The sequence below is a fragment of the Cucurbita pepo genome, unplaced genomic scaffold, assembly GCF_002806865.2.
Source record: "Cucurbita pepo subsp. pepo cultivar mu-cu-16 unplaced genomic scaffold, ASM280686v2 Cp4.1_scaffold000134, whole genome shotgun sequence".
Lineage (NCBI taxonomy): Eukaryota > Viridiplantae > Streptophyta > Magnoliopsida > Cucurbitales > Cucurbitaceae > Cucurbita > Cucurbita pepo.
In genome coordinates, this window is record NW_019646436.1 from 254566 (window position 1) to 268545 (window position 13980).

Genomic DNA, 13980 nt, shown 5'->3' on the forward strand with positions numbered 1-13980 from the left:
TAAGTCAAACATGATATTTTTTAGGCGTCGCCCTAGAATTAGAAAAGAAAAAATACTAGAATGAAAAGACATGAAAGGATTGGCTTGTCATGGGCATGCGGCCATGGGCAATATGCCCTGGACGAGCATGACCGTGACACCCAGCACACTAGATGGATTGGGCTGGTCTGCTGTTGCTGGATTGGTTAGGTCGCGCACTCTGGATTGGCTGGGCCGCATACGCTGGATGGGCTGTGCCACACACGCCGAATGGGCTGGGCCTCGCACGCTGGATTGGCTAGGCCGCACACACTCGATTGGGCTAGCCGTACTCACTCAATGGGCTGGGCCGCGCTCCCTCGAGTGGGCTTGGCCGCACACGCTGGATGGGCTGGGCGGCGCACGCTGGTTGCGCTGCGTTTCGTTTGTTGGTTCGGCTGGGCCGCTTGCGGTTAAGTGCGCTGGGTGTCACAACCTTACTATGAAGAGAGTAGGTTGTGACCCTCACGCCATGACAAGCAAAGGGGCGTCCCTCAAGAGACGCCCATCCGGCCATATGTGGGCCAACGTAGAAGAATGCCATGATGCGATCGAGGAGGACGATGCATCATCCAACACACCACCACGCAAAGTGGGTATTGAAGACATGTTGAGACACAAGCATAACAGAGACATCAGCATAGACATGAAGGACAAGATAGGCTTGTTGAAGGGCCGGGTAGGGCCCCGGGCCTTAACCTCAAAAGTCGAGGTTCCGGAAGGAATTTGGTCATGCGGTTCGGGAGTTAAGTCCGTCCATATGAAATATGAATGCTCGCCAAGTTTGGTGTCGATCGGACATTGGACGGACAATGCACGACACCGTATGACACCTCACGAAAATCATGTCTACTCCTGGTAGAATGAAAATGGCTCAAAATGTACTATAGGGGGTACCATGGTGTTAGCTCTCCACCACCCCTGGGCCCTGTGGCCTAAGTGAGCTACCCTGTGGCACATACGTGTGTCACAGTGTGGGCGAGCGTGCCGAGACGAGTGTCTCGGGCGACTTCCTTTGAAATGGGTTTTTGAAGGACAGTACCGGACGGCACGGGTGTGCCGGTATTGCGCCCTAGCCCGCGTGTTGGAGGTTGCTACATACACCCGCTATCCGGTACGGTATCCGTAAATGACTCGGCATGGGCACGGGAGGGCCTATGCCTCGATAGAACCCGGATGGATGGATGTTCGGGAAGCCCCGATGAGATGAACGACACGCGGGCCCATTCTCGATGGCACGACTGAACGAGTTATGATGGCCGACGACATCCCGAGACTCGGGATGGCGTCAAGACATATGGACCCCGTCGATGGGGATCGAGATGGCAAGATGAGATGCGACGTTGTATTGAGAGACCTTGGCCCGAGTAGAGGCAAGGTCGAGCCGAATGAGTTGGCCTAGCGTAGAGGCAAGTCGGATGTGTCGCAAACGATTGAACATACACGCACAGGCGGCGTGTGTGGTTGGACAAGCTTGGATTCCGCACAAGCGATGTTCGATTGGCGAAGACAAACCTCGCCTAAGGTCCGACGAAGCCACAAAGCCGGGGCGAAAAATATATATGGGGCTTAATTCCCCTTAAGGCTGGTCGTGAGCGTGTATAGATCACGATGCCGCACGGTTAAGAAAATAGGCTGGGCCGCACATGATGTATGGGCTGGGCCGCGCACGCTGGATAGATAAATACACAAGTTGTTGTTGGCAAAACAATTAAATTACAAAACAATTAAATTTAAAAGAAAGACCATCACTAAGTTATAGAAGCTACCAAACATCATCGTCATTTGTATTGTAAGTTGTTGATAATACTATAAAATATTCGGAACAAATAAGGATCGTGTTGTGTTGTAAGTTAGTAAACTTCCAAATTGTTGGAAAGAAATTGTCAAGAAATTTCGAGGGATATATCAAAGACTTCAATTTTTAAAACTAAAATCAAATTATAAGTGAAATCAAATTTATATTAATATTCTTATTCGATTCTATTCCATTAAAAGTGTAATATAACAATACACATCATTTTTATTTAAAAATGTAAAACATTCAAATATAATAATATTTCATCCATATAAATATAATAGGTGACATTCAAGTAAATGAGGGATATAGAACCGATACCGCATTCGGATTAAGGTGATCTTGAGAATAGGATGATTAAAAAAGACTTAAATAAAAGCTTTATAATTTAGTGTGTTTTACTTGAGCAATTCTATATTGCTGAAATGACTCATATTGTCTGTCTGAATTGTCTTTTAACTCTTAATAATTGAAGTCTTTTTTAATAAGTGAAATGACTCGTACTTCATAGTTAAACATGACTATGAGATCCCACATCTGTTGGGAAAGAGAACGAAATTCCGTTTATAAGGGTGTGGAATAGAACGTGAATAGACCATAAACGGTAACCATTCATCTTAGGATTTAGAACTTGAATTTGGCACCTGATAGTCGTGGCATTCTCGTGCGATATAGACGTTACTTAAACAAAGGTGTACATTATTGATATAGAGTAATTTTTATTTTCTTTAAACATTTCTTAATCATCCTATTCTCAAAATTGCTCTCATTCGGATGTGATTTCAGTTTATTTATGTACCTCTTATTTACTCGGGTGACACAAAAGTTATTTCTACAAGTATAAATTTAAATATTAGAATATAGTTTCATACTTAAAAAAAAAAAAAACCTATTTATTATTTACTACGTAAGTAAATTAATTAATAAATAAATATAGTAGAAGACGGGAGACTTCTGTTTTACAAAAATGGAATTGGAAACGACGACGTTTTGATGGAGTAGTTTGACCGTAAGTGGCCGTTGACCGGTTGGCTGAAAATTTGGTCCACGATAGAGAAGTGAGCTTCACTCAGCCATTAAATTTCAAACTATTGAAGTGGAAATTTGACTAAAATTCTGGAGTCTTGACCAATGACTTACGAGGTAGAGATAACAATGATTCATAGGTCGATAAGCTTATTAAAATTTATACCTTTAAAACGTTACTACAAGAAGATTTTTCAAAAACACGAAAAAATACCGTAAATCTAGTCAACTATTGCACCTCACAATGACAAAACGTGACATTTTATGAATTTTGTATTGCGCTCATTGGTTCAGTTTATAGGATTGGTGGGGGAGGTCAAATTCTTTAGTCGAGAGATCGAATTCACTAGGTCCCAAAAGGGGGGATTGGGGTCCCGTATTGATTAGAGAATGGAATGAGTGACAACGATGACGCTGAACCCCGAAGGGAAGTGGATTGTGAGATCTTACACAATTGGGGAGAAGAAATAAACCTTCTTTATTATAAGGGTGTAGAAACTTCTACCTAACAGGCGCGTTTTAAAAACTTTGAGGAAAAATCCTTAACGAAAAACTCAAATAGTACAATATTACTAACAGTGAACTGAAGTTGCTACCGTTGTGATAAGAAATTGGTATTTGACTCTTTATAAGTTGAATAACTCCCACGATTTTAGAGATAGATGAACTAATCATTTGATTATTAGAGGTCACCATGACATGTTAATTTGATAAAGTCCTCTTAAATAACATGATCATCGGTATTATGAGGTATTTCTTTTATTTTCTTACTACAACAAAGGTAGAACTATGAAGATTTAAACTTTTTTTTTTAAAACATGTTAATTACCGTGATTATGCTCTTGCTACTTTCATTTCGTTTCTAATTACTCTAATTTTTATTATTATTTTTTTTAAATTTTTGGATCTTGAATGAACAAAACTTTATGTAAAAATGGTTTTTTTTTTCTTAATTATAAAGAAGAATATTATAACTAAAAACTAAATAAAAATTTTCATAATTGGAGAAAATAAAGTAACAGCCAAATTATATATATATATAAAAAAAAAAAAATATATATATATATATATATATATAATCCAACGGTGTGCGATGGGCGGGTCCCACACCGTTAATTAAAGTAAAACTTGGAATCGTTTTTCCAACGTAGTGATACGATCTGTCGTGTCCAAGTCAAGTCATCTCCCAATTTGCTGACTCATTAATGTGAATATTAATTACTTCCACCCAAATCCACAGGAACTTTACCTATTGGTTTCCTTTTAGTCACGTGGAACGATTTTATTTATTTATTATTTGAAAGATAATTGAAAACATTTTTTTTTGGATTAATTAGGAAAATGAAAATAGTGATTAGAAAATTACTCAACACAATTATAAAAGCTAAATAATTATCGANAAAAAAAAAAAAAAAAAAAAAAAATTATGGATGCTTTCATCATCGATGAAAACACTTATTTTTTTTTTGTTCGAACTTGTGGAACTTAAACGAAAAGGTAAAATATATGAAGATTTTATATTTAAGAAGACAATATTTGGTGCCTATAATTTCCGACAATATTCGAAATTATTCGATATTTATAAATTAGGTTTATGTCACCTCATTTGGGATAAAATGCTTTAGCAAAGAATGTTTATTAACTGCTTTACAACTACTACCACCAATCCATCCTATTTAATATTTTAGTTGCTAAGTATCCTAAATTAGATAAATGTTTTGAAAGTGTATATCAATTCCAACTAATGGTGAAAATACAATTGAAATAAAAAAATAAAACATAATCTATCAAAGTTGAGAGAAGAAAATGCTACTACTAAGCTACAATAACAATATAACGTAAATACGAAAAATCATCTAGTGGAACTTTATTCCATGAACGATAAAGTAGACAATATTTATATGGCTTTGATTAAATAAAAAATAATTTTCAAATTATTTAAAACTATTCAAATAAGTCAGCTAATTCTTATCGAGAGGTCTATATCTATCAACTAGGCTAAATTACTTTTATAACCTATTCATCCACTTTTATAAATTAAATTAAATTAAATTAATTATAATATCCAACTACTTACATGGGTACTTCAACTAAAAATGAATATAATATCTAAATTTAAATAATTTATATTGAGGGTACTTTTGTCAATTGAACTCAAAATATAAATGATAAAAATAATAAAACTAATAAAAATAATAAAAATAAGAAAACGAGTAGATGGCAAAAGTAGTGGACTTTGGATTTTCTAAACAGGGGAAGAAGTTTCGTGGATTTGAAGGGTACAGAATTTTGGTTATTTATTTGCGGCAACGGGGATTCGATCGCAGGTTCTGAGTCCCAATGACGAAGCTGTATGCGTCGTGTGCAGCTATGGTGGTGGTGCAGATTGGGTATGGCGGATCCAACATTCTCATGAAAATCGCCAGCGAGAAGGATCTTAATCCTTTTGTCTTCGTCGTTTATCGCCATTTCATCGCCTTCCTCCTCTTGGCTCCTTTCGCTTATTTCATCGACAGGTGCGATTAAACACTCATCTTGTGTTCCTCGGAACGATTTTTTACTTTGATTCGATTCTTTGAATTTTGCAGAAACAAACCGGCTTCTCTAACGATTCCGACAGCGATTAAAATCTTTTTACTCGCAATTTTAGGGTCAACCATTCACCTGAATCTATTCTACGTCGGAATCGGCTATACTTCGCCGACAGTGGCTTCGGCTTTCAGTAACGTCATTCCAAGCTTGACGTTTGTCATGGCTGTTCTATTCAGGTACCATATTGTTAAGAATGATGCTCTGATACCATGTTCAGGTACCAACTGATACGATATTAGTTGGTACCTCGTATCCTATTTAAAGGTCATGAATATCGATGAGAATACAAACATTTCCATTTATTTTTATTTTATTTTATTTTAAGCTTTAAAATACAAACATTTCTATTTATTTTTATTTTATTTTATTTTAAGCTTTAAAATTAGAGATAAGTGATTAATAATTAATTAGTTTCAAATACTGATGTTGAATAAAGATTGGAGAAGGTGAATATTAGAAGTGCCGGAGGTGGTGCTAAAGTGTTGGGGACGATTGTGTGCATCGGTGGTTCCCTTATTTTCACGTTATGGAAAGGACCATATGTAACCAAAGGCATGTTCAAGGAGCCACTCATAGACATATACAAGAATCATGACTCTGGGAATAGCAGTGGCAAGGATTGGATCAAGGGCTCAGCTTTTATTCTTATAAGCGACATTGCTTGGAGTATATGGCTAATTCTACAGGTAGTTCAAACTCTTCTTTTATGGAAGCAAATGAAATATGGTCATCAAATCTCAATGGCTTGGCTTGGCTTGGCTTGGGTTGCAGGCATTTGTCACCAGAAAATACCCAGCTCAATTGACCATGACTGTATTGATTTGCTTCTTTGCAACTGCACAATCTGGCTTCCTTGCCTTGATCTTTGCTAGAGATCCAGAAAAATGGAAGCTGCAGTGGGATGCACGGCTATTAACCATCGTATACAGTGTGAGTATAGTCTATTTTGAGATGTAAAGGCTCAAGTACACTGTTAGTAGATATTGTGTTTTCTGGGCTTTTCCTTTTGAATTTCCCTCCAAATTTTTAAAACTAGCAACAAGTCTGCTAGTGAGAGTTTCCTCACCTTTATAAATAATGATTCGTTCCCCTCCCCAACCTACGTGCGATCTCACAATCCATCCCTTCAGGGTCCAGCGTCCTCAATACTCATCGCCTGTTGTTTGGCTCTTATACCATTTGTAATGGCCCAAGCAAGATATTGTCCTCTTATACCAGTTGGTTAGGTTGGTAGTCCAAAGAACCTAAATTTTTTTTCGCAACTCAATCCAAACCTTTGTTTTCGGGTTTGATGTACAGGGCATAGTGATTTCGGGCGTGGGGTATTTCCTACAAACCTGGTGCATCAGCCACAACGGGCCTGTTTTTACTTCAATGTTTAGCCCCTTAATGCTGATATTTGTGGCCATATTCTCAGCATTTGTGTTCTCAGAGCGGCTTCATGTGGGCAGGTAAGCCACTCCCTTCCTACCATGTTTGTATTAAATTGAAGGTGTTTCCTGAAACTGTTGCGTTATGAAGCCTGGTAGGAGCTTTCTTTATCGTACTGGGTCTGTACTTGGTGCTGTGGGGGAAGAAAGCAGATCATGTGGTGGCAGCTGAACCACAGGAGAAAGATAAGGTGTTTGTTGACACTGAAATGCAGAATACATCTGTAAATCATAGCCAAGTAAAGGATTCTGTAACATAAACGACCACATGAATCTTTTATTTGATATACAATTGCAAAAACTAGTAATGGTTAATGATACGTCTTCAAATATGAAAACTCAAATTAATTAGATCTAAAGACGTTCGTGTATATGCAAACTCCTTAATCACAAATGCTAAGAATCCACATCGGTTGAAGAGGGGAACGAATTGGAACAATTTTAAGTTGGGTGACAGACTCATGTTGGTTTGTGCTCATCCTAATTTTTCAATATAAGTAAAGGATAACATCTTAATTGTAATTAACCATTTTTAATTAAATGTAAAGTTAAAAAAGAATGTATGCTCAAAATGCACCACTAAAGATGCTTAATGACCATCATCTCCAAAGTATTCGAGGATCAAATGCTTTAGTAAAGTGTGTTCATTTAGTCCGAAAAAAAAAAAAAAAAAAAAAAAAACTCACAAATCATGACGCAATATCTACCACTCAAAAGTGTGAATAGATATGAAAATATTATTACTCAGCGAAAGAATACAGATTTAAGAATAAGAAAAAGAATTAGGATGGAAGGTTCAATCTTCATTCATATTCGCAACCTTTAATCACGACACAAGATACCAATTAATACCTACCAATATTAAAAATATAAACTAATTAAATCTTCCAAATAAAATAAAAATTCTCTCCCTTCCTAACAACTTTTCTATAAAAAGTAAATAAAGTTAAATTATTAATTTAATCCATACTTTCACCATTTTATTTGTTATTCCTTTAGTTTATGAATTTTTAAAAGTCGTCAATCCATTTTTAAATTTGAATTTTATATAAACGAAAAATTGAAAATTTCTAAATTTTAAAAGAATTGAAACTCCACAATGTATTTAGATTAAATTTGTAATTTAACTAATATATAAATATAAAATAAAATAAATTCACAGACATTAGCTACTCGACTTATTAGACACAAAATTAAAAGGGGAGGAATTTATTTTAAGAATTATGTAATAAATAAATCACAAATATGTTACTTTTAAGTTTTAAATATATAATTGTGGTTATTTATTTGAGACCCAAAGGGGAAATGCGATGGCAACTGCGGGAGTGTCAATGAGGAAGCTGTATGCGCCATGTGCAGCAATGGTGTTGGTGTATATTGCGTATGGCGGATCCCACATTCTGGTGAAGATCGCTAGCGACAAGGGTCTTAACCCTTTGGTCTTCATCGTTTATCGCCATTTCATAGCCTTCCTCGTCTTGGCTCCTTTTGCTTATCTCATAGATAGGTGCGATCGAAATTGTTTGCTTCTTGTATCATTTTCTTTGCTTAATGGTTGATTATATGGTGGCTTTCTATAGAAACAAACGGACTTCTCTCACGCTTTCGATGACGATAAACATCTTTTTGCTCGCAATCTTAGGCTCAACGATTCACCTGAATCTATTCTACGCTGGAATCAGTTATACTTCGCCTATAGTAACTACCACTTTCAGCAACATCATTCCGAGCTTGACATTTGTCATGGCCGTTCTGTTTCGGTACTGTATCTATTCTTTTTCCATATAAATTAATAAAAATATTCATAAATTTTTTATCTTGAAAGATTGGAGAGAGTGAATATCAAAACTGCGAGAGGTGGTGCTAAAGTGTTGGGGACGATTGTGTGCATTGGTGGTTCCTTTGTTTTCACGTTTTGGAAAGGACCATATGTAACCAAAGGCATGTTCAAGGAGCCACTCATAGACGTGTACAAGAATCAAGGCTCGGGACATAGCAGTGGCGAGGATTGGATAAAGGGCTCGGGTTTAATTCTTGTAAGTGAGGTTGCTTGGAGTGCATGGCTAATTTTACTGGTAAGTTCATTCAAAGTCTTCTTTGTATGGAAGCAAATGAAATATGCTCATCGAATTTCAATGGCTTGCAGGCATTAGTCACTAGAAAATACCCAGCACAATTGACCATCACTGTTTTAATGTGCTTGTTTGCAACTGCACAATCTGGCTTCCTTGCCTTGATCTTTGCTAGAGATTTAGAAAAATGGAAGCTGCAATGGGATGCACGCCTCTTAACCATCGTATATTGTGTGAGTATAGTCGATTGATTTATTTATTCTACGGGAACCTATTACAAATAAGGCAGGAAATCACTGTTTAAACCGGGAATGAGAGAAGTATGTGAGACGTCTCCGTCCGTGCCTAATTCCCTGTTCTACCCTAATCGTCTCTACTTTTTTTTACATATAACAATAAAATATATAATTTTCTATTATAAATTATAATAAAAATTATACGATAAAATAGAACCATATATTTTATGTTGAAGCATATATTAATTTCTTATTTACATTTTTTAATAGAAATTATACGATAAAATAGAAGTTAGAGTGAAAGAGATTTTTCAAATAACTAATTTTCTTTTATAAAAAATAAGAAACCTTAATAAAAATAATTGAAAAATTTTGAAATTCACTGTTAACATATTATGTGTTTTTGCATACGTCACCCTCATGATTTTAAAAGTGCCTACAAGATAGAGGTTTCGACACCGCTCAATGCTTGACTCTGATACAGCTTCTCGATTTGTGTGTGTTGATGTGTTTTCAAACAAAAATAAATAATATATATTAGCGGTAGACTTGGACTGTTATAGTTTATCACTCTGAAATCCCTTCTTAAATCATCTACTCTCCTATTTGTATATAGGGCGTTGTGATTTCGGGCGTCGGGTATTTCCTACAAACTTGGTGCATCAGCCGCAACGGGCCTGTTTTTACTTCAATGTTTAATCCCCTAATGCTGATATTTGTGGCCATATTCTCAGCATTTGTGTTCTCAGAGCGGCTTCATGTGGGCAGGTAAGCCACTCCCTTCCTCTACTATGTCTGTATTGAATTGAAGGTGTTGCCTGAAACTGTTGCGTTATGAAGCCTGGTAGGAGCTTTCCTTATCATACTGGGTCTGTATTTGGTGCTGTGGGGTAAGAAGGCAGATCATGAGGTCGCAGCTGAACCGTAGGACAACCAAAAGCTCTCCGTCCACACTCAAATGCACAACACACATCTGTAAATGAATGTTTCTTTGATATCCAAATGCAAAACTAAAAATAAAATGTTCATCTTCCACTCTTCCCAATCAATCACACTTTTAATTTAATCAAAGCATATATTCCCGATTAAAAGGTCAAAGGTTCGAATATCTAATGAACATTTATTCAATTTTAATTTACATGCTATTTAGAACTATTTTCCAAATATCATAATCTAAGTATTAGTTTGTGTTGGGTTATGTAGCCTGATTATTTAGCTTAGTCAACGGTTATGCATACTAAATATATATGATAGTAAATAGCTATATATGATAAATAGTTATATAGATGATTATATATGATAAAACTATATATAATAAGTTGAACCATATATATATATATATGATAATTTTGAAATTTTAATTTCTATATTCTTTGTTTTATCTTGTGTGTGCATTGTTGTGCGATCCTAATAGTCTGAAACTTTAGAGATCAAATGTACACTTATTCTAAATCTCGTGGATAAAAAAATGTGTTTTTACATAATGAACGAGTCGAGAAATCGACCGATAAATAAAAAAATGTGTTCAAATATGTAATAACCCAAATCCACCGCTAACAAATATTGTCCTCTTTGGATAAAATGCAGTATGCTAGGACCTTATAAAAATGTATCGTTCCCCTCCTCTACCGATGTGAGATCTCACAATTCACCCCTGCAGAGACTAACGTCCTCGCTGCACTGGTTTCCTTTCAAATCGATGTAGGGTCTCACAATCCACCCTCCTTCGAGGCCGAACACCCTCGCTGACATTCGTTCCTCTTGCAATCGAATCTCATAACGACACAAATTTAGAACCAATCATCACACCAAACATTGTAAGGTTTAATGAGATGAGTGCATGTCCTAAGATACAAAAGAGGGCCCTCTCCTGCAGCTCTTCATGTCCAAATCCTAACCCAAATACCCAGCAATAAGGGGAACTGCATCTCTCTTCTTCCTTGGGCCTTTAAATTAAAAATTTAATGCACAAGATTCGTTCCTTTCTCCAGGCCATTCATTTGGCTTATCACTCCTTTATTTCTTTACAAAATTAATAACTTGTGGCTTCAATTTGACCATGTCACTACAAATGTCCAAAAACAACAAACAAATTGACGTCTCAAAACTCTCTTCCTATCTGAGTTTTAAGAATTTGTTCTTTTCTTTTCTCCCAATTTCTTTGTAATGGAAACTTCTTAATCAAATTTTACGAACAAAATTAGGTATATAGTAGAATGTTTTGTGTGAAGTTCGGTGTCGATCAGGGTATATATATCAGCTATTTACGTTTTTTAATATAACAAATGCAGGGTATGAACATTGGAACCTTCAATCTCGAACACAAAAGTACATATCAATTACTGTTGAGTTGTGCTCATATTCGTATTTCTTTTCGTTTCATTCTATTTTAGCCTCGTTTATGCAAGCAATATTATGTACAAAAGAGATTACGTTGAGGTTGGAGGTGAGATTCGAGAATCTTCATACTCCTTATAATCACTTGATACAAATTTATTTATTTATTATTATTATTATTTTTTTTTTTTTTTTTTGTAAGAATCCAAGCCTATCGCTAGCAAATATTGTTTGTTTTGGTCCGTTACGTATCGCCGTTAGCTTCACAGTTTTAAAACGGGACTATTAGGGAGAGGTTTTTATACCCTTATAAGGAATGTTTCGTTCCCTTTCTCCAACCGATGTGGAATCTCACAACTCACTCCCTTAGGAGCCCAGTGTCCTCGCTAGCACACTATAGTCAGTGTCCGGCTCAAATACCATTCGTAACAGCTCAAACCCACCACTAGCAAATATTGTCCGCTTTGGCTAGTTACATATCGCCATCATCAGCCTCAAAGTTTAAAAATGTTTGTGTCTTTCATTGCTCTCTCCAACTGATGTGAGATCTCACAATCCACCCCTTGAGAGCTTAGTGTTCTCGCTGGCACACTAGTCGGTGTCTGGCTCTGATACCATTTGTAACAGCTCAAACCCACCACGAGTAGATATTCTCAGCTTTGACCCATTACATTTCGCTATCATCAGCCTCAAAGTTTTAAAATGCGTATGTGTTTCATTCCTCTCTTCAACTAATGTGGGATCTCACAATCCACCTCCTTGAGAGCTTAGCATCCTTGCTGGCACACGGCCAGGCTCTGATATCATTTATAACAACCTAAGCCCACCACTAGTAAATACTATCTGCTTTGGTTCGTTTCGTATAACCGTGAACCACACAGTTTTAAAACACGTTTATTAGGGAGAGGTTTCCACATCCTTATAAAGAATGCTTTGTTCCCCTCTCTAACTAACGTAGGATCTCTGGACAAAAAGCAGTAAAAGTAGAGCTCGCAAAACATACCATATTCTTAACTCGAATCAATAATTGTAGCCTTGAAAATGTTTCTTGGCAGTTGTTAATGAATGAACTCAACAATCCAAGCTTGATCTCTACAATTGTTTTTTTAATATGTGGCACTCATTTTCCAAGCCATTAAAAAAAAGGAAGAGAGAGGGTGATGAGAATTATTGTTGCAGGGAAGGGAAGGTCGATGCAGAGATGCAGATGAGATCATATAATGGTGGTGGGGCTGAGGGCGTGGGGGCAGTAGAACCCTCTATATCCTTCTCCACTCTTCAACACTTCAATTTAATACCTCCAAAATATGCACCAATCACTTTCTTCCATTTCTTCAAATAATATTATTCTTATTATTAATATTACACTTTAGTTTTAACTCAATTGGTTCTTCCAATCTTTTCATTTTTACGTGTTTGTTAGATGCGTTTTAAAGTTTCGTAATTGAATTATTTTAGTTAAAATATATGTTCGATCTTTTTAGTCGAAATTATATTATGTGTTTCTCTACTGAATATATGTGTCAAAATTTATCAAATTTTAGCTATTCTCATAATAATGTCGAAAAATATTGGTCCAAACTCAATTTTTCACCTAGCAGTTTAAATGACTCGACCAAAATTTTATCGGTAGGGTAAACGTAAACTCATTTTTTCACCTAATAGTTTAAATGACTCGATTAGGATTTTCTTACCTGGGTAAACTCAGTTTTTCACCTAATAGTTTAAATGACTCGATCATGGTTTTCTGAGTGGGTTTAACTCAATTTTTCACCGAATAGTTTAAATGACTCAATTAGGGTTTTCTGAGTAGGGTAAAATTCAATTTTTCACCTAATAGTTTAAATGACTCGATTAGGGTTTTCTGAGTGGGGTAAACTCGGTTTTTCACCGAATAGTTTAAATGACTCGATTAGGGTTTTCTGAATAGGGTAAAATCAGTTTTTCACCTAATAGTTTAAATGACTCGATTAGGGTTTTCTGAGTAGGGTAAACTCAGTTTTTCACTGAATAGTTTAAATGACTCGATTAGGGTTTTCTGAATAGGGTAAAATCAGTTTTTCACCTAATAGTTTAAATGACTCGATTAGGGTTTTCTGAGTAGGGTAAACTCAGTTTTTCACTGAATAGTTTAAATGACTCGATTAGGGTTTTCTGAATAGGGTAAAATCAGTTTTTCACCTAATAGTTTAAATGACTCGATTAGGGTTTTCTGAGTAGGGTAAACTCAGTTTTTCACTGAATAGTTTAAATGACTCGATTAGGGTTTTCTGAATAGGGTAAAATCAGTTTTTCACCTAATAGTTTAAATGACTCGATTAGGGTTTTCTGAGTAGGGTAAACTCAGTTTTTCACTGAATAGTTTAAATGACTCGATTAGGATTTTCTCGATAGGGTAAACTCAATTTTTCACCTAAACTAAATGACTCGATTAGGGTTTTCTCAATTGGGTTTGGGTTGTAAGGTCGTAT

General features: G+C 36.2%; 3 protein-coding genes across 3 annotated transcripts; all 3 read left to right on the forward strand.

Annotated features, from left to right (window-relative positions):
- Nucleotides 1-67: 67 nt before the first annotated feature.
- Nucleotides 68-898, forward strand: LOC111783968. Its single transcript, XM_023664791.1, has 2 exons — nucleotides 68-830; nucleotides 861-898. The coding sequence occupies exons 1-2, from the start codon at nucleotides 71-73 to the stop codon at nucleotides 878-880; spliced, it is 780 nt and encodes a 259-aa protein (XP_023520559.1). The 5' UTR covers nucleotides 68-70; the 3' UTR covers nucleotides 881-898.
- Nucleotides 899-5102: 4204 nt separating this feature from the next.
- Nucleotides 5103-7196, forward strand: LOC111783969 (WAT1-related protein At1g43650-like). The gene is made up of 6 exons (XM_023664792.1): nucleotides 5103-5358; nucleotides 5431-5610; nucleotides 5871-6120; nucleotides 6206-6364; nucleotides 6734-6885; nucleotides 6956-7196. Exons 1-6 carry the CDS (start codon nucleotides 5183-5185, stop codon nucleotides 7122-7124), a joined length of 1086 nt encoding a protein of 361 aa, XP_023520560.1. The 5' UTR covers nucleotides 5103-5182; the 3' UTR covers nucleotides 7125-7196.
- A 970-nt stretch (nucleotides 7197-8166) lies between these two features.
- LOC111783979 (WAT1-related protein At1g43650-like) lies at nucleotides 8167-10100 on the forward strand. Its single transcript, XM_023664800.1, has 6 exons — nucleotides 8167-8371; nucleotides 8445-8624; nucleotides 8690-8939; nucleotides 9011-9169; nucleotides 9789-9940; nucleotides 10013-10100. The coding sequence occupies exons 1-6, from the start codon at nucleotides 8175-8177 to the stop codon at nucleotides 10098-10100; spliced, it is 1026 nt and encodes a 341-aa protein (XP_023520568.1). The 5' UTR covers nucleotides 8167-8174.
- The last annotated feature ends 3880 nt before the right edge of the window (nucleotides 10101-13980 follow it).

Coding starts and splice junctions, on each gene's coding strand:
- LOC111783969 (XM_023664792.1), top strand. CDS start 5,183: ATGACGAAGCTGTATGCGTCGTGTGCAGCTATGGTGGTGGTGCAGATT. Junction 5,611..5,870: donor GTCATGGCTGTTCTATTCAG/GTACCATATTGT, acceptor TGTTGAATAAAG/ATTGGAGAAGGTGAATATTA. Junction 6,886..6,955: donor GAGCGGCTTCATGTGGGCAG/GTAAGCCACTCC, acceptor TGCGTTATGAAG/CCTGGTAGGAGCTTTCTTTA.
- LOC111783979 (XM_023664800.1), top strand. CDS start 8,175: ATGGCAACTGCGGGAGTGTCAATGAGGAAGCTGTATGCGCCATGTGCA. Junction 8,372..8,444: donor TTTGCTTATCTCATAGATAG/GTGCGATCGAAA, acceptor GGCTTTCTATAG/AAACAAACGGACTTCTCTCA. Junction 8,625..8,689: donor GTCATGGCCGTTCTGTTTCG/GTACTGTATCTA, acceptor TTATCTTGAAAG/ATTGGAGAGAGTGAATATCA.
- LOC111783968 (XM_023664791.1), top strand. CDS start 71: ATGAAAGGATTGGCTTGTCATGGGCATGCGGCCATGGGCAATATGCCC. Junction 831..860: donor GATCGGACATTGGACGGACA/ATGCACGACACC, acceptor CACCTCACGAAA/ATCATGTCTACTCCTGGTAG.